Source organism: Hypanus sabinus, chromosome 13 (assembly GCF_030144855.1).
Source record: "Hypanus sabinus isolate sHypSab1 chromosome 13, sHypSab1.hap1, whole genome shotgun sequence".
Classification (NCBI taxonomy): domain Eukaryota; kingdom Metazoa; phylum Chordata; class Chondrichthyes; order Myliobatiformes; family Dasyatidae; genus Hypanus; species Hypanus sabinus.
In genome coordinates, this window is record NC_082718.1 from 102,377,707 (window position 1) to 102,405,472 (window position 27,766).

The 27,766-nt window shown below is 38.5% G+C and overlaps 1 protein-coding gene across 1 annotated transcript in view; it reads left to right on the forward strand.

Moving 5' to 3' along the window:
- Positions 1–27,766, forward strand: part of suds3 (SDS3 homolog, SIN3A corepressor complex component) — a 72,449-nt gene that overhangs the window by 27,035 nt on the left and 17,648 nt on the right. Inside the window, exons 2-10 of the mRNA XM_059988309.1 lie at positions 6,674–6,746; positions 10,589–10,644; positions 15,820–15,891; positions 16,917–16,936; positions 18,937–19,093; positions 20,273–20,368; positions 23,574–23,635; positions 24,597–24,618; positions 24,765–24,870. Of these exons, the coding sequence (XP_059844292.1) occupies positions 6,674–6,746; positions 10,589–10,644; positions 15,820–15,891; positions 16,917–16,936; positions 18,937–19,093; positions 20,273–20,368; positions 23,574–23,635; positions 24,597–24,618; positions 24,765–24,870 (664 nt within the window). The remainder of the gene's footprint in view (positions 1–6,673; positions 6,747–10,588; positions 10,645–15,819; positions 15,892–16,916; positions 16,937–18,936; positions 19,094–20,272; positions 20,369–23,573; positions 23,636–24,596; positions 24,619–24,764; positions 24,871–27,766) is intronic.

The window sequence follows — 27,766 nt, forward strand, 5'->3', positions numbered from 1 at the left end:
TTTATTTTTTACTTCTATTTGAGTAACAACTGTCTAGGCCGTATGGTGTGATTTGATCAACTATTAGATTTTTCTTCCAAGGAAAGGTTGTTGAAGATTATAGTTCAAATTACATTTATTATCAAAGTATATATACTATACCTTGAGATTCATTTTCTTGCAGGTACCCACAAACAAAGAAACAGTTGAATCCATGAAAAAACCCACACAAAGACTGCCAGCATCTAATGTGCAGAAAAAAAAACATATAGTGCAATAAAAAGTAAACAATTAAACACATAGAACATCAAGCAGTAGTAAATCTAGAAGGTGTTTTGCCACCATCCGAAAGGGTTTTTCAGTTCTGATCCATGATGAGTAGTTTTCAGGCTTTTAAGCTCTGAGTTGTTTAAAGGTATAGCAATCACATGAAGGCCATTAAGAGTTGTAGAGGTAATGAGAGGGTCATTATTCTTGGCGTGAATGGAGGAGTGAACTGTTGTGGAGATCCTGAGGTAAAGATGTTAGGACTGCATTGTAAGTAGCTGATAGGTTGTATCATATCCCTCTTTTCAGGGATGTGTTTTCCAGTTTGACAAAGATGGCTTCTTTAGCCCCTTTTTCAAACTACCTGTCCTCGTCCAAAATGTGCACATTGTTATTATCAAAGGAGTGGTGTCCCTTGTCCTTTAGGTGTAGATATACAGCCGAGACTTGACCTGAGTTGTTAGCTCTCCTATGTTGTGAAGTAGTTGTTTCATCTCGCTGATATGCAGATCTATGCAGTTCTCATTGCATTGGATAGCATGTATAATATTGCTCTGTTTATGATAGGGTGTTGCACCCTTGAGGTGGACGGGTTTCTGTCTTCGTGTCTTTGTAAGTTTGAAAAACATAGGGATTTGGCGTTTGTTGAAAATCCTTCTGAGTTTCTCTGAAACTCCAGTTACATATGGGATGACTATGTTTTTCCATCTGCTTTGCTCCACTGTCTGTTGATTTACTATTGCTTGATGTGCAGTTACCTGGATGACTGAGAACCTTCATAGACAAACACACAGAATAGAACATAAACTGTTGAGTCCCTGAAAGTGATTCCACATCTATGGAGCCAGTTCAGCACTGAGGTGAGTGTTGCTGGTCAAGACTCCTGCACCTCACACCTGATGGCAGTACCAAAAAGAGAGGGAGACAGACCAGACACAGGCAGATGGGACAGGCTCAGGTGGGGTATCCTGGTTGAAATGGAGTAGTGAGCTTTGGTTTGTCCTCCACCCTTAGCCTCAATGCCTTAGACTATTTAATCTGGCTTGGTGTTTAAATCAGCTGAACTTTGGTTCGTTTCTCATTCTTAAACCCAGGTTCCGCCACTTCATTCAGGTCTGAAGTTTGCTCCAGCAATGGTTAGACCTGCATTTTTGGGAGTGTATTTCACTAAATCATTCAGGATACCGCAGAAGCGCCAGATTGTTCAGATGGTTCAAAAGCACAACTTCCAAAGGGAAGTTACAGACTGAAAACTGCAGTGATTGTAGTCCCGAAAAAGTACATTTTGTTAGCTACCTGCAAAACGTCTCTGAATATCGCTAGCACCATCTTGGCTTTTTAAGCCCGCAGATCTGGCACAGAGCTTGTTGTCTACCCAAAAAACCTTGCCCTGTATTGTTTGGACATCTGGACTACCTACAGCAGTCATCTCAAGGTGTTGGTTAAATGCCACCAAGGAGATTTCTGCAAAGTTCTCCAAATTCACTGGAAAGTTAAGTGATCCAGTGTTAGTCTCCTCTCCCAGGCTAATGCATATGCACAAGGTCTACACTGGGCAATCCACGTCATTCATGAGCCCAATGTTACATTCCCAAAGCTGACACGGTTCTGAGTTCTGTCATGGAAGAAAATTTTAAGACTGAAGAAAAGGCTGTGTTTGGGGAAAAATGGCAATGTTCAACTAACACCTCAAGCCTATGACTGCTCGAAGTGGAAAAGGTTCTTTTGAGAATTTCTAGTCCTTGCACCTGGAGTGCATGGAAGACATGAATAAATGGTAGAAGGAATGGGCCAACTTATAAATTACTTACCTGTCTATGCTAACAGATGCCATTAGTTGAAGAGGCTGTTGTTCCTACAGTAGCTTCATTAGCCACCTGAACATTCAAGAAACCAGAGCATGCATGTATCATCCTGATCCTGAGGGACTGCATAAGAACTTGTTCTGGTTCTGTTATATGTTCAGATTTGTATCCGAAAAGCTTTGTGTTGTAAAGGGCTTGCCACAGATGTTCTGTCTGACATTTTGTAAGGATGATCTCATCAGATCTGCATGATAAGTCTACGCTCAGTTGGTGACTTGTCTTTCCCAGAAAATTCTGGGCCAATATTCATCGTTATGACCTGAAAAAAATGTTTCCTCCCAGCTTAATCTTTAATAATAGTAAAATATTGATTCTAAAACTCCTGTTGTTTAAAATTATAAAATTTTATTCCAATATTTTTACTGATGCAGTGAAGTGATGACGTATGCCATTCCTGTACTTTGTTCACATAACTTTAATGAATTATTTTAAACAAAGAATGCTAAATCAAGCAAAATAAACTGCTGTGATTTCATACTTGCCATCATCTATAATAGCTACTCATTCTATGGTGGAATTCAAAATTTGTGCTTTGCGATCACTATTATGGACTTCTGGTTCTAAATTCTCCAATATGCTTCTGAATGTCTTCTTTTATCCCTTGTTAGTGCAGTTTGATGGCATTGTGGCTTTTTTATTGTCATGTACCTGGTGGACTTTGTGCTATTGTAGCCAAGCTAAAAAGCTCAAGGCTGGATCTCACTGGCAGTTTAGCTTTGCAGAATTAACTGAAATTAGATACATGTACTATCAAAAACAAAAGTTGTGGATCTTTTACTAGTTGTGGAAGATGGCATTCATCAAATCATTCTGCTGCTTGATTCTAATGACAGACCTTGGTCTTGCAAACATTCCCCAGCATTGTACAGTATTTGGAAATTGCTTTTGTGTCCTACCATGTAATCTGACATCATATAGATTTAAAGCAGGTTTCCAGGGGAAGTTACTTTTAAAATTATTTTCTTTTTGTTTATTGGTTCTAATTATATGTTTAGCATTTTTTAAACTTTTGAATTGGCAAATAACTTTGGCTGGATTAAGGTGGCTAAGTCCCTAGGGCCTGATTGGATATACCCCAGGTTATTGAGAGAGATTCTTAGGGATTTGATTTATGAATATTTAGAAAACAATGCCTAAATTAGGGCAGTCAGCAAGGCTTTTTGCGAGGCAAGTCTTGTCTTACCAACTTGATTGTGTTTTTTGAGGAGGTGATGAAGATATAACTGTGGATGTTGTCTAGATGGATTTTAGACAAAGTAATTTTGACTGTGGAATGTTTGTTGGTGCCATATAGAGTGGTTTGAGTAGCTCCAAAACTGCTGAACTCCTAGGACTTTCATGCACAACAATCTAGTTTTTACAGAGAATGGTGTGGAAAACAAAAAAAAAATCCAGTGAGCTGCAGACTGTGGGTGAAAATACCTTGTTAATGAGAGAGGTCAGAAGAGAATGGTTCAAGCTGACCGGAAGGTGCCGGTAACTCAAGTGGTGTGCAGAAGAGTGTCTCTGGATGCACAAGTGAAACCTTGAAGTGGATGGGGTACAGCAGTAGAAGACCACACCGGGTTCCATTCCTGGACCTGATAAAGTTTTGAAGATGATGCAGAAGAGGTTTATAAGGATACTATCTGGATTAGAGGACATATGCTATAGGGAGAGGCTTGAGTGACGGTGGCTGATGGAAGACCTGATAGAGCTTTACAAGATTACGAGATATATAGGTAAACATCTGATATCCGTTTCCCAGAGTTAAAATGTCTGATCTTGGAGAACTTGCATTTATGATGTGAGTGATTAAGTTCAAAGGAAGTGTGTGGGGCAAGGTATTGTACACTGAGAGTGGTGGAGGCTGGAATGCACTGGAAGGTGGTGGAGGCAAATCTGAAGCAGGCTGTCAGGTGACTATTAGATAGGTACATACGTGTGCAGCAAGTGAAACAATATGGATATTGAATAGGCAAAAGGGCATTTGATTACTCTTTAGTTTGGCATAATGTTGTTGGCTGAAAGGTCTGTTTCTATGCTGTACTATTCTATTTTCTAAGTTAATTTAAACAAGAAGTCTGTGTCAGATATAATGTTGCTTTTGCCGTTTTTAAACCAATTTGTAGACTTAAATTAGTAAACTGTTCTGTCAATTGCATAGGCTGCAATGGATTTGGCCCATATCAGTGGAATCGTAGGTTCTCACGGTCAGATTATTTGGGCCTCGAGGGATTGTGTATGTTGAGAGAGTTTTGTTTTCACACTAAGTATCTGCAATTGTCTTTCAAACTGTTTGTATATTGCTAACTAGATTAAGTGACAAAACTGACTGTTAAAATTAACCTGCAGCACATCATGCATTGTAATTAGAAACACAATTTGATTCCATCATAATCTATAATCTCAAGACCTGGCAGATTCAATGCCCTACCTTTAATATTGAGGCAATGGATTAAGTATATTTTAGTTGGCAGCTGAAGGGCATGTTGTGAGCTGCACTGCAAACAAGAGGCGAGTGAAGCGAGGTTGATCTGAGGGTCGAGGCATGTGGGTGCAAGACAGAGCTGAAGCAAGGTTGAGGTGTGTTCCAGGAGAAAATGTAGTTGGAATTGGAATTGTAGACATCGTTGGAGCAAGAGGAGTGGAGTACATCTGAAGCAGAACTGTTTCAGAGACTGTCCACCTAAACCGAGAGTAGAGTTTGATCCATCTAAGCACCGCATCGATTTGGAAAGGTCAAGTGTGGACCACTTTCAGCCCGGAGTGTATTGCTGTGGTGGGGCCTGGATCTGAGAGCAGGGGATGACCAAGTGCAGGCCAGATGGACTGAAAAGGCAGGTTGTTTGGACTGGTGGCAAGAGTCAAACTGGTTCTGATCTGCAGTGTTTTGCTCTGCTGTCGTAGGCGCTGAGGCTGTGTCATGCCCTGGCTGCTCCACACTATCTGTGAGCTTCATGGCTACTTGCCACTGTGTGATGGACTCTGGCTGCTCCCAGCTTTGGGTTTATGGACTGTTTTGTTCTGAATGTTGATGTTTGCTTTATTGTTTGCATGATTTTAGCATATTGAAATCTATAGCACATTACAAGTCCTTTGGCCACAATGTTGTGCTGACCATGTAGCTTACTCTAGAAACTGCCTAGAATTTCTCTAGCACATAGCAATCTATTTTTCTAAGCTCTATATACCTATCTAAGAGGCTATTTGTAGACCTTATTGTATCCACTTCCACCACCACCATCTTGTATACCTCTATCAGGTCACCCCTCATCCTCCGTCACTCCAGGGAGAAAAGGCCAAGTTCACTCAACTTAATTTCATAAGTTAAGCCCTCCAATTCAGGCAACATCCTTGTAAATCTCCTCTGCACTCTATATATAGTTTCCACATCCTGTAGTGAGGTGACCAGAACTGAACACAGTACTCTAAGTGGGGTCTGACCAAGGTTTTATATAGCTGTAACATTACTTTGCTGCTCTTGAACTCAATCCCATGGTTGATGAATGCCAGCACACCATATGCCTTCTTAAGAACATTGTCAATCTTCACAGCAGCTTTGAGTGTCCTATGGAGAAAGACCCCAAGATCTCTCTGATCCTCTACACTGCCAAGAGTCTTACCATTTAAATTTTATTTGATTTGCTTTTTTTCTCTCTGTATTTTTTTAAAATTGGGTTTTTTCCTGTTTCTTGTTTGTGGCTGCCTTTAAGCAGACGAATAGCATGATTGTATAATTTATACAAACTTTAATAATAAAATATACTGTGAAATATAGTGGGGGAGTCTAGGACCAGAGGGAAGTCTCAGAATAGAGGGATATCCATTTAGAACAGAGATGAGGAAAAATTTCTTTAGCAAAAGAGTGGCAAATCTGTGGAATTCATTGTCACAGACAGCTCTGCAGGCCAAGTCATTGGGTATATTTAAGACAGAGGTTAATAGGTTCTTGATTAATCAGGGTGTCAAAAGTTACAGGGAGAAGGCAGAAGACTGATAATAAATCAGCCGTGATGGAATTGCAGAACAGATTCCATTGGCTGAATGGCCTAATTCTGCTATGTCTTATGGTCTTATCCCCAGGGTATTTGTTACAGGTATTACATAGGGCAGTGTCCTACTTTCTATAATCATTGGATGGTTTCTTTAATCTTCCATTGTAAGATCAGAGTTGAGAATGTCTGCTGATGCACAATGTTCAATTCATTTCATAACTTCATGGAAAAATTCAGCATACCTGCGTACAACAAAACTTAGATTGGGCTGATTAGCTGTAGGAAAGGTTTGTGCCATGAAGGCAGTGATTATTTAGTTGTGAAATAGCCTAATGACTTGAAGCTAATATCTATTACTGTCACTGAGTGCCCCACTGTTGAATAATCTCTGTGATGTTATCATTGATATTGAACTTCCTGTTGCATGTGATCTCTTGCCAACACATTAAAGAATATTAGGGATGATTAAAAACTGTTCTGACTTTACTGGTACATGCAACCCTTCAAGAAATGAGAATTACTTTTGTATGAAATTCTTTTACTTTTCTCCGAAATGATTTAAAGGCATACTTGTTTATATTACAGATACAGAGGATGCAAGTGAGACAGATATTGCCAATAAGCAGGATGATGAAGACTACCTGGAAGTAAAAGAGCAGTAAGCATTGTTGTAATGTGTGCATTTGCCTTGTGGCAAATAAGTTCAATAAAATACTGATTAAAATCACTTTTACACTGAATAGTTACATTTTAGATGCTAATTTGATTTGATAGTTCAAATTGTCAAAGATTTTGAAGTCACGATTCGGGTTGAAGTACTTGACAGTGGTAGATCCAACTTAATTTATTGATAAGTAAGTTTTTTTTAATAAATGAAAATCAAAAATTGCAAAAGCTGCAAATTTGAAAAAAAGCATGGAAAATGCTGGAAACATTCAGCAGGCCAGGCAGCCTCTGTGAAAGGAGAAATAGTCAATATTTCACATCAGACCCTTTGTCGGAACTGGGTAGGAGAGAAAACAATTGAATTTTCTGTGGGAGAGGGAGAGACAGGTCAAAAGGAATATCTCCAGTAGATTGAGGCCAGTGTTGCCATAGGGATAAGTTGGAGTGGTCATCAGTTGAAGTGTTAATATGGACAGTTAAAGAAAAAAATAAACACTAGGTATGTGACCAAGGCAGTTAGAAAATTATAATACAAATAAAGAAGCATAAACTTGGTCACAGCTGTGAAATATGATCAGCAATCATAGGGCCATTTTTGCTGCTGCTGATTCTTTGTATTGGAACAAACCACTTCTGGTGCAACTCATCCATTTGTGATTATAGGCACAATTTTTCTGTCCATGAGCAAAGCCTGACTTGCTGGGGGTGTCTTGAGCTGTATTTTTTGTAACTTTGGAATTCCTTTGATGATACTCTCACTCTCCCATTTCCCATTTTCTTAATTTTTAAAGCTTTTGTGTATTTCATCTAACTATCCCATTAACCCATTGACTGGATAACCTTTATAACTGGTCCCTTGACAACTCTGGCCTCACCTTTTCAGAAATATTCCCTACTCCCTCTGCAGTTTGAAACATGTTTTCCCTCTTTCCTAATTCTGATGAAGTTTCTTCAGCCTGAAACACTGTCTGCTCTTTTTCACAGATACTGCTCGTCCTGCTGTTAAGTTTTATTTCAATGATGAATAGTGCGGCCTTTTGTCAGTATTTCACATTATTGTTCTTTGCATTTAGCTTGCACAACCAATTCTGCAATAGTACTGTCGATTTAATGTAAATTGCCACCTAGCTGTAAGATATTCTGACTCCGCTGCTATTTGAAAGATTGCTTCCAATTTTTGCTTCTGTATTTTATAAATTTTGTTAAAGGTTGCTAACATCAATGATCTTTCCACCTTTGTTTACTTTCGCTTGATTGATTTTAGAATTTCTGTTCATTTCTTTTTGAATTAATCATACTGCTCTGGAAGGAGATGAAGCACAGTTGCAGAATACAGCTGATGGGACTTTAGGGAAACAAAACGGCAATAATTGTAGGACAAACCAATTAAGCAGTTAATGTATAAAAATGAAATTGAGTACCTTGCTTAGTGCCTGAAATCTTTGGTCTGTAGCTGTTGAATATTATTTAGAGAATGTGGAAACAGATACCTGTTTTATGGAATGCAAGTTGAAATATACTGATCAGTAGATATTGATGCCAAGAATTTTGTTGATGGCTTGATAACATGTATTTCAAAAGTTCTTTTTTGTTTTGAAGAGAATAGTGCTGAAACCTGTTGAAACTTGCTTTGAAGTGAAAGGATTCAGTGGAATATATTATTATATACCATGTTCTGTAATTTCCCCTCAGGATGTTTTCTGAATTTAGTTTCCTGGATGGTAGCGTTTCTCTTAAGATTTTGGTTTCATGTTTTGACAGAAAAGGTCTATATATGAGACTAAAAGAAAGTCAGGTTGTATAGATCCAATAACTAGAAACAGAATATACTGGAAATACTCAGGTGAAATGGAACTTGAGTGATTTATTTAAAAAAAAATTAAATCTCTTCACTAGGCTTTTAAAGAGGTTAAATAATTTGGGCAAGTTCAGAGGGAGGTTGACAGACAATTAAAATTATAAGGCTGATGATTTGTTGGCAGCGAGAGGAATTAACTGTCAAAGGATGGCAAAAGAATGTCAAAGGAGGCCTGGAGACTATGTAAGAATAAGCGGCGAAGCCATTGCCAACAACTATTATGTGGAAAATCAAGCCTAAGACTATGATTGAAAGATCATGAGTCCAGTAATGAGCAAAAATAATTATTGAAAGTACACAATGGGTCAGGCAATGGTGGAGGAAATGGAGTAGTTAAAGTTTCAGGTCCAGACCTTGCCTCAGGAGGTAATGGACAGATCAGCAGCAATGGAAAGAAAAATTAATATATTTCAAATTGAATTTCTATGGCCTAAAATCAAAATGAATCTAGTAAACATTTATCAAAATGGAGTTTTCAAAGATCAATATTGATGATGTAGTTCTGCTTTTGTTTTGATTTGCTCATATTTTATGATATTTCTAATCTATGCTAACTAATGATATTCTGTTTTTTAAATTAAAACTGCTGTTGTATTTTGTTTGCTAGTCATCCTGTGCAAATCATTTTGTTTGTAAATTCTCTTTCATACCCTTAAGTGACCTTCCAAAATATTTTACAGCAGATAGGTTGCTTTTAAATATTATTATTTAAATTACATTATTATTACATAGGATGCTTATGTTACTGGACGTAACAAGTTCCCACATGCATTTGCAATAATGAGTGGATTTTTTTTTAAATGGTTAAATATATGCCAAGAAATCTTAAATCCTTTGAATAGTTCCTTTTTTTAAAAAAAAAATCTGTCTGGTTTAATTTTCCAGTCAAAAGATAATGGAAAGCCTCTTTCTCTGAATCTAAAATTGTTGTCTGAAATAACATTAGTGATTTGAGCACAGCAATCTTGGCTGATGTTTCAATGCAGCAATGAGAAAACATTGTACTGTCAAAAGTACAGCTGCTTGGGTGCAATTCCTTCACATTGCAGCAATCCCATAGTCAAACATTTTGTGTTTGTATCGCTAGAAGAGGAGACTGCCTATTATTTTATTGGATTTCAACTGAAGCTATGAAAGACATTCTGTATAACTTGCTGAACTTTTCAACTTCATTTTAACTGGAATGGGGAACTTGATTAATTTAAAATTCCATGGAGAAAAATACAGTGAAGCGTTTTGGCTTTCAAATTTCTGACTTCTGCTAAAATAGCTTGTGAAGTATACACATGCAAATCTGTACAATATGGTTTTAAAACCATTGGTTTAAAGTAAAGTGACAATGAGTTGCATATTATTTCATGAAACGTATCTAAAATGTGTGCTGGCTACATACCAACTTAAGCTATGAATTTTTTAGGATGTGATTTGAAGAGAATATCTTCAAGCTGGAGCCTATAACATTTTGTGGGATTTGTTAGCATAATTTTTAAAAGTATAGCTAAGATGAAAGCTTCCATGAATATGTAAGGGCATGATAATATTTTCACTGCATGAATAAGCTGGGCTAATATTACTGAGATTGAGTCAATTCTCACCTAGTGCCAATATTCAATTTGAGGCTTTTGAGTTGTTGGACACATTCAGTTTACCTGCAACTCCAGTTCCACACTGAAGAGTTTAATTCCATAGCCTTTTCAGCATGGTATCCACTCAACAACATATTGTAGGGGGCTAATAAAACTGCCTGACCATGCCAATCTATTTGTTTAACTAAAAAAATAATCCTGGTTATTTGAATTCATAAATTAATGTGTTTTCCAGAAACAATATTGTGGCATTCTAAACTGGTCAGTGTGCTGAACATAATCAGAATTGCCGTCATCTATATTTGTTCTATGTACAAGTTCAAAGTTACTGAAGTTATTTTACTTTAATCTAAATGCAAGCTTTTATTTTTTTCCTCTTTTTATTCATAGGATGTACCAGGAGAAATTGACATCTCTCAAAAGACAGCTACAGCAGTTACAGGAAGGTAGGCGCCTTGCTTTCAAGTTTTATACCAAATAACTATAAATGACGCAATATGAACCATTTGATAACCAGCAGTTGTGAAAGTCTATTGTACTGGCAGGTGTGCTTTTGTTTGATTTTCCACAATGCATTAATGGATGTTTAGCAGACATCTGAAAGTTGTGGGCTCAAATCTCCTTTCAGTTGTTTTATTACAATGTGCTGCATTGTTTAAGATAAAATGTTTAGGTTTGAAAAATAGCGGCAGTGATTTAATAGATGAATTCTCAGTTGTTTTGTGGACAGAATGTTAAACTGAAAGCCTGTCTATGTTTGATCTTAAATGGATCAAGAAAAATTAGAAAGTTCTTGCCTGGCTGGTATTATTTAATCCAAGTCACTGAAAGAGATTGGGTAAATGGTGCACAATTTGAATTATATCTTCTTGTCTTTCTCAATCCTTGCTTTCACACTTTCAAACAGCTAGTTCAATATCAAATCTTGAAAGAGTTGCATTTTCCTCAAACTGAACATTAAGTGATCTAAGCTATTATTTTTGGCTCCTGTCATACTTTGCAACCTTACCACCTGCTGTCTAAAGCTTTAAGCTGCTGGCGACTTGAGCATTCTGTTTAAGGTTGAAGTAAACTTTTAGTTCCACAATCCTTTCAATCACGAAAACTCCATAATTCAACTTCCGCATTGAATTAATTAATTGGGCAATATGGTAGAAGGAAGAAAAACAAAGATAATGTGGTTTATTCTGTTGCTTTCCGAGATTGTCTCCAAGTGCTAACTTGAGGTTTACCATGACGTTGTTCTTGCTGAACTGTTCTATGTTGTCTCAGGTGTAAAATTTTCCCTTTGTTGTACTATAAATCCCTTGAAGATGCAATCCTTTCCTTTACAACTTCCTTTGGTACACATTTACCTCTTAACTAATCTAGGCCAATAATTGCTATAAATGTAATTTTCTAGGAAGCTTCTTTTGTTCAGTAGTGCCAATCTTCAGAGTATGTCCCGTGCTCTCTACTACAGGCCTGTGATTGATCTGGAAGATGCCATACATTCCATTCAGCCAGTCTCATTATAGTGCTCATTAAAGCATCATAATCTCTGATCACTATTATCACCTGTAGCCATGTAATCTCCCAGGAGAAGCAAATGTAAAGAGACACAATTGGGGAAAAAAGCTGGAAACCTCTACACGACTTCTTTTGAGTTGCACTAGATGTTTTGCCATGTGTAAATTTTCTGCAAGAAATAAAATGTTTTTTGCTCAGAATCTCAGTGGCATCAGATGTAATCATGATCTCTTCCTATCCATCTTTAAAAACCTTGGGTACTTCTACTGGCAGGTATAAGGACATTGCTTTATATGATGAATGGTTAAAAACAGAATTTTTAGGGTCACAGAGTCATCATATTATATCTGTTATGCAACCATCAAGGCATATTCCAATCTGAGCATAGCTTTACGTTAACAGTGCAGTACTGTGAAAACACATTGTAAAAATTTTAAGATTACATCTTCAATAGAAGAAACATTACGACTGGTTGTACTTGAAATTTTTTATCTAAAGGTTAAAGACTATAAGTACGGAAGCTTGCAAAAACAACTCGCTGTTCAATCAAATACCTTGCATTTTAACAGAGACACATAGATTTCTGGAATCTAATGTGAATAGAATGAACTTTGTGCAGTTTTTTTTCATTGCATTTCTGATCTCTTGCATTTTAGAGTACTGGATATGCAAATAGGCGCTAGATGTTAACTTCAGAGTCAAAGTTGCGTTTAATATCACCAGTATATTTCGTGATATTTGTTAATTAAATAGCAGCAGTACAATGCAATACATGATAAATGTCGAATAAAAAAGATTTGCGGTAATTGTATATATGTGTGTTTCTTTATATCTATATTAGTTAAATTTAAAAAAAGTAGTGCAAGAACAGAAATAATAAAAAAGATCAGGTAATATCCATTTAGAAATCGGATGGCAGAGAGGAAGAAACTATTTCTCAATTGCTGACTGTGTGCCTTCAAGCTTCTGTACCTACTTCCTGATGGTAATAAATAGAAAGAGGTATGTCCTGGGTGATGGGGTTGGGGGGGGGGGGGGTCCTTAATAATTGACACTGTCTTTCTGAGGCACTGTGTCTTGAAGATGTCTTGGATACTACAGAGGCATGTACCCATGATGGGTGAACACAAAGTACACTGCAGATGCTGTGGTCAAATTAACATGTACAAACAAGCTGGAGGAACTCAGCAGGTTGGGCAGCATCCGTTGAAACGAGCAGTCAACGTTTCAGGCCGAGACCCTTTGTCAGTCCTGACGAAGGGTTTTGGCCCGAAACGTTGACTGCTTGTTTCAATGGATGCTACCCATGATGGGGCTGTCTAATTTTACAACTTTCTGTAGTTTCTTTCAATCCTGTGCAATAGCACCCCCCACCCCCCAACCATTCCAGATGGTGATGCAGCCAGTCAGAATTCAAGTCAAGTCACTTTTTATTGTCATTTCAACCATAACTGCTGGTACAGTACACAGTAAAAATGAGACAGCTTTTTTCAGGACCATGGTGTGACATGAAACAGTACAAAAACTACACTGAACTATGTAAAAACAACACAGAAAAAAACCTCCTGGATAGCAGGAGGGAAAAGAGTTTGTATGACGGGTGTGTGGGGTCCTTCATAATGCTGTTTGCTTTGCAGATACAGCGTGTAGTGTAAATGTCTGTAATAGTGGGAAGAGAGACCACGATGACCTTCTTAGCTGACCTCACTATCCGCTGTAGGGTCTGTCAATCCGAGATGGTGCAATTTCCGAACCAGGCAGTGATGCAGCTGCTCAGGATGCTCTCAATACAACCCCTGTAGAATGTGATGAGGGTGGGAGATGGACTTTCCTCAGCCTTCGCAGAAAGTAGAGAGGCTGCTGGGCTTTCTTTGCTATGGTGCTGGTGTTGAGGGACCAGGTGAGATTCTCCGCCAGGTGAACACCAAGAAATTTGGTGCTCTTAACGATCTCTACCGAGGAGCCGTCGACGTTCAGCCGAGAGTGCCCTCCCGAAGTCAACAACCATCTCTTTTGTTTTGTTCACGATCAGAGACAGGTTGCTTGCTCTGCACCAATCCGTTAGCTGCTGCATCTCCTCTCTGTATGCTGACTTGTGCAAGAATATTCTTCAAGGTACATGTGTAGAAGTTTTCAAGTGTTTTAGGTGACAAACCAAATCTCCTCAAACTCCTAATGAAATATAGCTGCTATCTTCCCTTCTCTGGTGTACAGGAGTGAAATATGCTAACTAGTGGAATGGTGCCGCAGCAACAACCTGGCACTCAACGTCAGTAAGACGAAAGAGCTGATTGTGAACTTCGGGAAGGGTAAGACGAAGGAACCCATACCAATCCTCATAGAGAGATCAGAAGTGGAGAGAGTGAGCAGCTTCAGGTTCCTGGGTGTCATGATCTCTGAGCATTTAACCTTTATATCACTGTAGATATAAAGAAGGCAAGACAGCGGCTATACTTTATTAGAAATTTAAAGAGATTTGGCATGTCAACAAATACACTCAAAAACTTCTATAGGTGTACCGTGGAGAGCATTCTGACTGCCTGCATCACTGTCTAGTATGGAGGGGCTATTGCACAGGACTGAAAGAAGCTGCAGAAGGTTGTAAATGTAGTCAGCTCCATTTTGGGTACTAGCCTACAAAATACCCAGGACATCTTTCTGGAGCGTCCATTATTAAAGACCTTCAGCACCCAGGGCATGCCCTTTTGTCACTTTTACCATCAGGTAGGATACAGAAGTCTGAAGGCACACACTCAGTGATTCAGGAGCAGCTTCTTCCCCTCTGCCATCCGATTCCTGAATGGACTTTGAAGCTTTGGGCACTAACTCACTTTTTTTTAATATACAGTATTTCTGTTTATGCACATTTTTAAATAATCTATTCAATATACATAATTGTTTACTTGTCTGTTTATCATTGTTTTATTTTATTTATTAATATTTTTTTTTCTCTCTCTGCTAGATTATGTATTGCATTGAACTGCTGCTGCTAAGTTAACAAATTTCATGCCACATGCCAATGATAATAAACCTGATTATGATTTATAGCTACATTGATGTGTTGCATCGGTAACTTACAATAAAACATTAATTTGTTGTTGTTCCAGTCCATTTTTCTAAAAGCAGAAATGCCATCTCTATCGCTGAGTACTTGTAGAGCTCCACTTCCGGGTTATAGTCATAGGATAGAAGGTTTCTCTATTGTGCATGGATTGAAAAGTCTTCCAGAAAAGAAGTGGTACTAATTGATGTCTTGGATGTAGTAGGAAAGAGTTAGGAAATTGATGGGTAGGGAGTGGCAGTGGCTTAAAATTGTAGGAAGTTTTGTAGTGGAGAATTTGAAATGGGGTCTGGGAAGCAGAGAATAGCCTTGGGATGGAGTTAATAGTTGGGTGACCTTTCAGTTCTTGAAGCTTCTCACTCTTACTCACTCTTCAACACTCACAAACATTGGTGGCATTTGAAAAGGGATTCTACTGGAACACTAGTTCTTTCCTTTTCCCAATTTGTCTCTGATTATATGGACTCTTGCTACGGAATCTGCCATGTGCTATAAAGGCTGCTAGTGTAGCACATTTCTGGATCTAGAATCTCACCTTAAGTGGATTAAGTTGCCTTTAGTGAAGCAAACAATGTTAATTTAAATCAAGTCCCCAGTGGCAGCACAATAAGACAAAATTCCAGCCATGGCTGGAAAAATATTAAGCAGTACACTAGAAGGATGGTTCCTTGTCTGTAGTGTAAACCAAAACTTCAAAATGTGGACTCCTTGAAGTTGTCTGTGACCCTATGAAAAAGCTTTCTCTATACATTTCCATTTGAACAAGTATAGTCCTATTTAGAAAAATAAAAGTGAAGATATGGGACCCCAAGAATCTTGGATGATTAATGTCAAAATGCAAGGAGGTGACTGTTCCATTTGTGGTTATGACTGATTAATTATTACCACATTCTAATTCTAATGCATTGTTACCCATCCTCATATTCCTTGTTAATTTGTTTTTGATTTTGGGGAATTGAATTTGAAAAAAAAATAACTGTCTGTTATTTGCTCTGTTAAAATAATTGATGTAACAGTTTTTCTCCTGAACTAATATGTCTTTCTATTGTAGGCACTTTGCAGGAGTATCAGAAAAGGATGAAGAAACTAGATCAACAATACAAGGAAAGAATACGAAATGCAGGTTTGTTTTACTCGGTATTTAAGATGAAAATTATTTGCTTTGTTCCCACAATTTTTTTCTTTATCTCCTGCTGCCACAGATTATTGTTTTCATTAATATTTCACTGTTCCAGGCATCAGCAAATTGGTCTTCAAGGTATTAGAAATTAACTTAATCTGGTCACAGCTAATCTTAAATTTGGCCACTGGCAAAAGCTGCTGATTGTCTTAATGGCTAAGTTTATATTTTACATTGGTATCTGTAAAGAAATGTCATTTGTTAAAAAAATTAGAGATGTTGTATGTACTTTATTTTACTAATTGATATTGCTAAGTAGATCATTAATTTATTATGGCATGATATATTTAGATACTAAAGTTTGAGTAAGAAATTGATGAAAATACATTAATCGTGCATGTGAATACGGCCAAACGTCTGTGAATCCCTGTAACAAATTGGACTTTTTGTAGCAGTAAAAAAAAAGATGCCGGTTACAATGTGTTGAATTCATTGTGAAATCCATATCAAATGTTTTGGTTAACACAGACAAAAGGAGGCAAAAAACAATATTATTATTTACTAATTTTTCACAAATGCAATATTTGATTTTTAGAGCCAGAAGTTGATTATAAGTAATGAATGTCTACCTTGTCATTTGACAAGGTAACTGATCTGAAATTGGCAGGCACTTACATTCTGCAATGATCTAATACTTTGTTCAGCAGCTTCAAATTGCTCAATGTTGACCTGGACAGCGTGTTAGTGTTTTCTTAAATTTAACAATACAGAGCAGTCCATCTCACATAATAGATATTGGGTTGGTCCGTAGTCTTGTATTGGCCCATTTCTTAAACTGCTGCAGCATTTGTGCTTAAAAGTAGACAGGGGAATTAGCATCACTGTTATTTTTGAATATTCTGTTGTATGATTCATTTCTAAGTAAAGTTAGGAAACTTTAAAACTTTACATTGCTGAATTTAGGCACATCAGCTAACAACTTCAAGTGTATGTCATTGACATGATGATTTTGTTTTCTTTTTCTCCAGAGCTTTTTCTGCAACTGGAGGTAGGTGTTCTGCAACTTAAATATTCCCCTCCCAATTCAGTTAAAAGATCTTAACAAGTGATGCATTAAGATTTTCTCTACTTGAGACTACTGCGTTGTTACGTGATGGTGGGATTCAACTTTTAGGCAACTGTTTATAATTTTTTGTTCTGGGTGGTTTTGAGTCCCTGAAGAGGAAAAGAAATGTATTTCTCACAAACTTAACATCTGTTGAAAAATATTGTAAGAAGTCTGAAAACGGGTTGCTCTAGTGGGAGCTGGCATAGTATGACTTTAACAATGAGTGTATAGAACATAGATATAAAATTGTAACTATATGATCTTTAGTGGTTAAATGTTGTCCAAAATACACTGCAGATGAACCAACAAAGCAGACAAAGCCTCTCGTGTCACCTGAAAGTTGGGTTTTCATTTATCACAATCCCAATAACAGAACATAGAGCAGTACAGCACAGTATGGGCCCTTCAGCTCACAATGTTGTACTGACATATATCAGCCTACATCATGATCAATGTAATCATTGTCTCCTATACTTTCCTTAACCCTCATTTTTTTTTACATGTGCCTATCTAAGAGTCTCTTAAATGTTCCTAATGTTTCATCCTCTACCGTCAGCTTGGCTGTGCGTTCCAGGCACCCATCACTCTCTAAGTAGAAAACCCTGTCTCTGATATCTCTCATAAACTTTCTTCCACTCACTTTAAATGGATCTCCTTTGGTATTGGCCAATACTGCCCTGAGGAAAAAGATGCTGGCTGTCCACTGTAAGCCTCTCATAATCATATAAACCTTGATGAAGTCATCTCTCATTCTCTGTTTCTCCAAAGAAAATAGCCTCAGCTCACTTAGCTTTTCCTCATAATACATGTTCTCTAATCCAGGCAGCATCCTGGTAAATCTCCTCCGCACCCTCTCTAAAGTTTCCACATCCTTCCAAAATTGAGGCAACCATAAATGAACACAATACTCCACTTGAGGTCAAACTGGAGTTTTATAGAGCTGCAATATTAGCTCTTGGCTATTGTTCTCAGTCCCCCAACTGATGAAGGTCAGCATGTGATATGTCTCCTTAACCACCCTATCGACTTTGTGCGATCTATTTACATGGACCTCAAGATCCCTCTTCCTCCATATTAAATGTAACCTCCAAATGTAATCCACGCCAGCCTCCTGCATGATGTACAATACCTCCAACTTTCACGGTATCTTCAAACTTATGAACCCTCCACTCTTCTTCCTTATCCAAGTGATTTATAACAATCACAGAAAGGACATGATTCCTTTTGGAAGAAAGGAGGTGATTAATCTGGTAGATCAATTCGTGAACAAGGGAGGACATCCTATTGAAGGGGTTACAGATCGAAGCAAGGAAAGGGGCAAATGTTAACTGTTTTACTCATCAATTGATGTTTTTAAGGTACTTTAACCCTGCAGCATGAGCTAGAGATAGTATCTCCCATATTTCTATCAAAAAATTTGCTAAATTAAGGCATACCTTTTGAATGCTAGAGTGTAAGCCAGCAGTTTTAGGTGATGCTGTTAAACCCTCTATGTTGCTGAGCAGAAATACTAATCTTTTGTTTTCTTTAAAAATCATGCCCTAGTTGATCTGAGCAATGCCAAAGACTAGAATTAAAGTGTTGAAAATGGCACAACCAAGCATAAAGTAATTATAACATTTCCGGGTCTCTAAAGTCCCCTGTTGTTTGTCATTAATATTAATGATTTTCATCCAAAAATAGGTGGCACATTTAATAAATTTGTGGAGACACTAAAATTGGTGGTATAGTGGACTGTGGATTGAACAGTCAAATCAACAGTATTGTTATACACGCAAGTACATGTTTACATTGTGAGAAGGATGTGGACCAAACACAAGCAAACAGCACTAGCTTGGTCAGTATGGATGTGTTGGGTTGAAGGGACTGTTTTCTCTGCTTTATGGCTCAATGACTATTTTTCAAAAATAATGGGTCATCAAAAGCGTTTCTTATTGCAGACAGAACAAGTGGAAAGGAATTATATTAAAGAGAAGAAAGCAGCAGTGAAGGAATTTGAAGATAAAAAGATTGAGTTGAAAGAGAATCTCATTGCTGAGTTAGAAGAAAAGAAAAAGATGATTGAGAATGAGAGGCTAACAATGGAACTCACAGGAGGTGTGTAGAACTAAGATTTCATATTCCTTTGGGTGCTCTAAGAAGAACTGACCTTGACTTTGATTTTGACAAAGTATACTAGCAGAGCAAGAGTATGTTTAAAAATTGAATGAAAAGTTATTGACTCCATTGTCCACTTGTCTCTCCCCACTGATCTCTCTCCTGCACTTATCTCGGCGAGTGTGACAAGTGCCACATCTGCCACTTCACCTCCTTCCTCACCACCATTCTGAGTCCCGAAACGTCCTTCCAGGTGTGGTAACACTTCACCTGTGAGCCTGTTGGGGTCAACTCTTGTATCTGGTGCTCTGGATGCGGCCTTCTCTACATTGGTGAGACCTGATGCATGTTGACCACCTTTCTCCGTCTGTCGCAAAAGGCAGAATCTCCAGGTCAATTCAATTTGACTTTCCGTTCTCATTCTGATATGTCTGTCCATGGCCTGCTCTACCCCAGTGATGAAGCCAAACCCAGGTTGGAAGAGAAGGACTTGATATTGTGTCTGGGTTGCCTCCAATCTGATGGCATGTACATTGATTTCTCTAACTTCTAGTAATTTCCCCCCCCGCCCCCCCATTTTCCATTCCCTATTCTGATTACCCCCTTACTGTCTCACTTCTCCTCACCTGCCCATCAGCTCCTCTGGTTTCCTTCCTCCTCCCCCTTTCTTCCATAGTCCATTGTCATCATCTCTTAGATACCTTTTTTCTCAGCTCTTTACTTCTTCCACCCATCTCCTCAGTTTCTTACTTCATTCCCCCTCCCCCATCCACCCACTTGGTTTCACTTATCACTTGCCAGTTTGTACTCCTTCCCTTCCCCCTGCCTTTTATTGCTGACATTTGCCCCCTTTCTTTCCAGTTTTGATGAAGGGTCTTGCCTGAAACATCGACTATTTATTCCCCTTCATTGATGCTGCCTAACTTGCTGAATTTCTCCAGCATTTTGTGTGCATTGCTCTGGATTTCCAACAGCTGCTGTTTCTCTTGTGTATAAAATGTAACAGCAATTTAGAACATGGGGTGGGAGGGGAGGGAATGGTATGGGAATAAAATGTACTTTAATATATTTACATTTTCAGTATTAACTGACTGAATGAATAGTGTTGCATATTTGTGCAGTAAATATAACTTCTGGGGTGTGGCCCTCAGTACTGTTAACAACATCTGTATATTGCAGATTCTATGGAGGTAAAGCCAATAATGACTAGGAAACTAAGGAGGAGACCTAATGACCCTGTTCCAATTCCAGACAAAAGACGAAAACCTGCACCTGATATCCTTTCATTAAAAAGAATATCTGCTTTCAGGATAATTCAGAAAATAATAGTAGCGAATTAATGTTTTGATATATTTGAGTTATTGATTAGAGTAACAGATATGAATTGAGTAGTTCTAACACTAATAGCTCTACCTTCACTGGTTGAGGGCAAACTTCTGAAATTTTTAAGGGAGGAATGGAAGGCAGAAAATGGGAGTGTAATGGTTAGCACAATGCTGTTACAGCTTGAGCAGCTCTGCTGTTCAATTCCAACAACCTCTATAAGGAGATTTTATGTTCTCCCCGTGAACCACGTGTGTTTCCTCCTGGTGCTGTGCTTTCCTTTCACAGTCCAAAGATATACTGTTTAGTAAGATAATTCATCATTGAAAACGTCCAGTGATTAGGCTAGTGTTAAATAGGTGGGTTGTTGGGTGATGCTACAAGTTGGGCTGGAAGGGTCTGTTCTACACTATATCTCTAAATAAATAAAAAGATTAGGAGGGATTTCTGAGCCTGCATGCAAGTGTTGAAGGCACAGCCACCAGTGGTGCAGTGGCTACTTGGGGTTGAATAAGCCATGTACATTATCTCTAAGGATCAGTGAGCTGGAGAAGATTTCAATGATGAGAAAAGGATTTCATTCAATGAGTATTTTAAAATCATGCGGCTACTTAACCAGAAGCTCCAGTAAGATAGAATCATCAGGTGCTGGGTGTATGGGACATTTTGCAAGTTAGGACTTGGGCATTTATTTTTTTGGATGAGCTTAAGTTTATGAAAGGTGAAGGCATGTAACAGAGTGCTTTGGAATGTTGAAATCTTATGTAATAAATGCATGGGTGATGTTTTCAATAGCAGATGGAATGAAGTAGGCAACGGTGTGTAAATAGAAACATGTCTTGGTGATGTTGCAGCTTGAAACTTGCCTCTAGGTCAAATGTGACATTAAGTTTTAGCTGTGAGCAATATGATTTGTTTTCAAACAGTTGCATGGAAAAGAATTAAAATTGTTAATGCAATTGTGTGAGTAACTAAATGCAATCTTAGTGATGGTATTGGAAGTAACCTTTTTCTTTGACTGTCAGTGTTGGACAAAAGCCAAACCACTTAGTTAGGCACAGTAAAGGGATTAAGAAAGATGGTGCTGCCAAAGGTTATCAGTGACATTCCACTCAGATTGTTATCACAGGCAGAGTATGGAAATAAAACCATAAGATACCGGAGCAGAATTAGGCCATTTGGCCTGTCGAGTCTGCTCTGCCATTTCATTATGGCTGATTCAATTTTCCTTTCTGCCCCAATCTCCTGCCTTCTCCCTGTATCCCTTCATGCCCACCCTGACCAATCAAGAATCTATTAGCCCCTGCCTTAAATATACATAGACTTGACCTCAACAGCTGCCTGAAGCAAATAATTCCACAGGTTCACCACCCTGACAAAAGAAATTCCTCCTCATCTTCAACCTAAAAGGACGCCCTCTATTCTAATGCCATGTCCTCTGGTCTTAGACTCTCTCACCATAGGAAACATCCTCTCCACATCCGCTGTATTAAGGCCTTTCACCATTTGATAGGTTTCAGTGAGGTCACCCCTCATTCTTCTGAATTCCAGTGAATACAGGCCCAGAGTCATCAAACGCTCTTCATATGACAACCCATTCAATCCTGGAATTATTTTCATGAACCTCCTTTGAACCTCATCCAGTTTTAGCATAATTCTCGCCAACTCCTCTCTCATGGCTCTGTAATTCTCTTTACTCCACTGTAATACTGATACATCTGACTTTAATCTCTTCTGAAATTTCAGGGTGAATTCAATCATATCATGATCACTTGCCTTTGGGGTTCTTTTACCTTTATGGTCTCTAATCAATTCTAGTTCAATGCGCAACACCCAATGCAGAATAGCTGAATCTCAAGTGGGCTCAACTATGAACTGCTCTAAAATGCCATCTCATGGGGCATTCTAGATATTCCCTCTCCTGTAATCCAGCTCCAACCTGATTTTCCCTATCTATCTGCATATTGAAGTCCCCCATGACTATTGCAACATTGCCCTTTTGGCATGAGTTTTCAATCTCCTGTTGTAATTAGTAGGCCACACATCTTTACTTCTGTTTGGTGTCTGTATACAACTTCCATCCGGGTCTTTTTACCCTCGCAATTCCTTAGCTTTAACCACAATGATTCAACGCTTTCTGACCCTATGCCTCCTCTTTCTAATTATTTGATATCATTTTTTTTAACCAACAGAGCAATGCCGCCCTGTCTGTCCTTTTGATACAATGTGTATCCTTGGACATTAAGCTCCCAGCTGTAATCTTCTTTCAGCTACAATTCAGTGATGCCTACAACACCATACCTACCAATCTGCAACTGTGCTGCAAGTTCATCTACCTTAATCTGTATACTGAGTGCATTCAAATACAACACCTTCAGTCCTATTTTCACCCTTTTCGAATTTGTTATATGGAAAACCTGAGCAGGGGATTGTGGTGAGAGCTCATGGGTAGAGACTATGGGTACAGGAGAAGTCATTGATTTTGCCACCTATGATTGGATTGACAATAGGATCTAGCTTGATGACAGGGAAAAGATGCTGGAGGCAGCTAATGTAACCAACTGCAGACAGGTAAAATAGGACGGGAAGTTGCAAAAAAAAACTACATTTATGTTCTCTGTTAAGTTGGCATACATTTAGGTGGCAATTAACAAGACAATTTCATTAAGATGGCATACATTTGGGAGGAAACATCTTTCAGTGGTATATTCAAAAGTGTAGGCAAAAGCAGTGGATTTTTAAATGTGACGAGTGTTGATGCAAATTGAGATGCTTGAGAAAGGCATAACAATAAGAGAATAAGAGGTTTTGATTTGCCAATGAGACCCACACCATCACTGCAACAGGCATTACAGTGTATGTACTGTAAATTTCACACGTTAAGGTTTCGTTTGGAAGTCATCAGTTAATAATCTGGTTTCCCTTGAGGCCCGGTTGTTAATCCAGTTACCGACACTAATTTCATGTATGAGCGCCTTTTTCTCAAGTGGATGGATGTTTTTGATTGACCATAAAATGAGGCTTGGAAGTGATAGCTGATAAGATGTAAAAGAGAAAATAAACAAGCAAGACTATTTCTTGGAAGTTATCTTTTTACTGTAGTGTGATATTTGAATCTTAGAAGGCACTATGGTGTGTTCTGCTTAACAATAAGTACCGCAGTTAAATTACTTGTTAACAGATGAACAGATAATGGAAGATCTGCGAACTCTCAATAAGGTGACTTACTGTAAAAGTGAGATAATTAAATGATTATGTGTTAGAACATACAGCCCTGGGCCTGACCGTTTAGCCCAGGGTTTGTTAATCTTGATACCAATTTATGCTCAACCTCCTTTTTTATCATCTATATTCCTCCAATCCCTTTATATTCGAGTGTTTATGTAAAAGCTTCTTAAATTCCCTCAATCTACCGGCTTCCACTACTAATCAACGTGTTAAGAGTATTTACAAACAAAACGTGTTGCATATTCAAGCACCTTATGAATTGGAATGCTACCTGGTTGATGTTAGTTCAACCAGAATTAAAATGGAGTCAGTAAAAATGGTACCTATTGACAATGTCACTTAAAAAGTGGAAAATATTAGCAATACTCTCTTAAATTTTATGATGAGAACCCTAGATTTTTGCATACAATGTGATCAATATGCAAAACATTCTTTTGTCTTCCAGCAACTAAAAATGCTTGCGTAGAAAATTCAATGTCTACCATCAGTTACTGGACATGTTTGCACACACCTTTCACAGGTGTCGATCATTGGTTTTTATCTACTGTGTATATTCTGAAGCAAGACTTGGCTAAAGTAAAAGATCAGTTGATTTAGTACCAGCTGAAATGGCAAGATTTTTATGCCATTGAAAGTTGTGGATTTTCCATGTATCAAGCAGTCTACTGTTGGCAAATGAACTTCTGGAAGATTGGGTTATTTTAGTAGCACATTAGTCTGGCATGAGGGTTGGGCCAGATTTTGCCTGAAAGAAAGTTTTGATTAACAAGTTATTTGAAATATTTCAGCTATATAGCAGGAATTCTTTTATGTTCTGGTAACTGATGATTGCCATAATAGTGAATCACCTCCAAAACAATGGTGCAATTTATTCTGGGTTTATACCAAGTGGTCAGGGGTTTGAATGAGTTTAACTATCAAAGGAAATAACCTATTTTATTTTATTTTGCAGCTTAAATCTCCGAAAAGACCAGGTATTTTTTATATATATATTAAAAAAAATCATATATTCAGTTGTGAGGTTACACAATGCTTTACAAAATATTCCACAGAAGAAACAGTGAATCATGTTTGTTGTTGCACCAGTGTGTACCCTAACTCATTGTGTTTTTTTCAATAGCATCTCCGTCTTCTCCTGAACATCTTCCCAGCACTCCTGCTGAATCACCAGCACAAAGATATGAAGCACGAATAGAAGATGGAAAGTTATATTATGATAAGAGATGGTGAGTAAGGAATTTGCATTTTTTCTTTATTTCCCTTTGCTGCAGTAGTTATAATTTAACTCAATGAGCATGCATGATTAACACGCACCATCTTGTACATTTTTAAAACCATGGAAGATGGTGTCATCATTCAGGTGAGGTTACCTGAATTTCTAAAGTATTTTTAAAACATTTGAAAGTTCAAAGTAAATTTATTACAAAGTGCAAATACAGTATGCAACTACATACAACCATGAGATTCATTTTCTTGTTGCCATTCTCAATAACCATAATAGAATCAATGAAAAATTGCACCAATATAGCGAATAACCAGTGTGCAAAAAACAACAGACAGTGCAAATACAAAAAGAAATAAAATGTAGTAATAATAAATAAGCAACAAATATTGGGAACATGATTTGAAGGGTTGGTAATGGGGCAACTGAAGTTGAGTGATGTTATCCCCTCTGGTTTAAGAGCCTGATGATTGAGGGGTATTAACTGTTCCTGAACCTTGTGTGTGTCCTGAAGCTCCTGTACTTCCTGATGTCAGCAATTAGATGAGGGCATGGCCTGGATGGTGGGGGTCCTCGATGATGGATGATGTTTTCCTGTGACAGTGCTGCATATAGATGTGCTCAGTGGTAGAGAGGGCCTTACCTGTGATGTACTGAGCTGTACGGGCATCTTCCATTCAAGGGCATTGTTGTTTCTATATGAGGCTGTAATGCAGCTAGTCAGTCTCCCCTCCACCATACATCTGTAGAAGTTTGTAAAAATTCAGCTTGACATTTAAAACTTCAACAAACATCTAAGGAAGTAGAGGTACTGTTGTGCTTTCTGCATAATTGCACTTAAGGTGTTGTGCCTAGTACAGGTCCTCTGAAATAATAATACTGAGGAATTTGATATTCCTGACCCTCTCCACCTCTGATTCTCTGATGAGGACTAGCTCATGGACCTCTGGTTTTCTTCTCCTGAATTCAATAATCAGCTCCTTGGTCTTGCTGATATGAGTAACAGGTTGTTGTTATGCAGCACTTAATGAGATTGTCAATTTGCTTCCTACATGTTGATTTGTCACCACCTTTGATTCGACTTATGATAATGGTGTCACCAGCAGACTTGTATATGGCATTGGAGCTGTGCTTCACCACAGTCTTTAGTGTGAAGTAAGTTGAGCAGAGGGCTAAACACATTCTTGTGATGCACCTGTGCTGATGGTAATCGTGGAGGAGATGTTGTTGCCAATCCGAAGTGACTGGGGTCCGCAAGTGAGGAAATCGAGGTTCCAATTGCACATGGAGGTATTGGAGTTTATTGGTTAGCTTTGAGGGGACGATAGTATTGATTGCTGAGCTTTAGTCAATAAAGAGCATCCTGATTATATGCATCTTTGCTGTCCATATGTTCTAAGGTTGAGTGAAGAAATGGCATCTGCTGTGGACATATTGTGCTGGTAGGCAAGCTGAAGTGGATCCAAGTCCTTAAATTGTGTGAACGTTTTTTTTAATCCATTTGCTACTTCCCAGATTTAAAATAAAAAGACCACTAGATGGTGATGTGAACACACTTTTTCCGGATAGAGACATAGAAACGTAGAAAACCTACAGCACAATACAGGCCCTTTGGCCCACAAAGATGTGCTGAACATGTACTTACTTTACAAATTTGGGGTTACCCATAGCCCTCTATTTTTCTGAGCTCCATGTTCCTATCCAGGAGTCTCTTAAAAGACCCTATTGTATCTGCCTCTACCACTGTTGCCGGAAGCCCATTCCATACACTCAACGCTCTCTGCGTTTTTTAAAAAAAAAACTTACCCCTGACACCTTCTCTGTACCTACTTCCAAGCACCTTAAAGCTGTGCCCTGTTGTGTTAGCCATTTCAGCCCTGGGAAGAAGCCTCTGACTATCCACACGATCAATGCCTTTCATCATCTTATACACCTCTATCAGGTCACCTCTCATCCTCTGCTACTCTAAGGAGAAAAGGCCGAGTTCACTCAACCTATTATCATAAGGTATGCTCCCCAATCCAGGCAACATCCTTGTAAATCTCCTCTGAACCCTTTCTTTTGTTTCCATATCCTTCCTGTAGTGAGGTGACCAGAACTGAGCACAATACTCCAAGTGGGGTCTGACTCTGATCAGTGTCCTAAAAAGCTGTAACATTACCTCTCGACTCTTGAACTCAATCCCACAGTTGATGAAGGCCAATGTACTGTATGCCTTTATAACCACAGAGTCAACCTGCACAGCAGCTTTCAGACCCCAAGATCCCTCTGATCCTCCACACTGCCAAGAGTCTTACCATTAATACTATATTCTGCCATCATATTTGACCTACCAAAATGAACCACCTCACACTTATCTGGGTTGAACTCCACCTGCCACTTTTCAGCCTAGTTTTGCATCCTATCAATGTCCTGGTGTAACCTCTGGCAGCCCTCCACACTATCCACAACACCCCCTAACCTTTGCGTCATCAGCAAATTTACTAACCCATCCCTCCTCTTCCTCATCCGGGTCATTTATAAAAAGCACCAAGAGAAGGGATCCCAGAACAAATCCCCGAAGCACACCACTGTTCACTGACTTCCATGCGGAATATGACCCGTCTACAGCCACTCTTTGCCTTCGGTGAGCAAGCCAATTCTGGATCCACAAAGCAAGGTACCCTTGGATCCCATGGCTCCTTACTTTCTTAATAAGCCTTGCTTCGGATACCTTATCAAAGACCTTGCTGAAATCCATGTACGCTGCATTCTATCTTCATCATTGTGTTTAGTCATATCCTCAAAAAATTCAGTCAGGCTCCTATGCATGACCTGCCTTTGACAAAGCCATGCTGACTATCCCTAATCATATTATGCCTCTCCAACTGTTCATAAATCCTGCCTCTCAGGATCTTCTC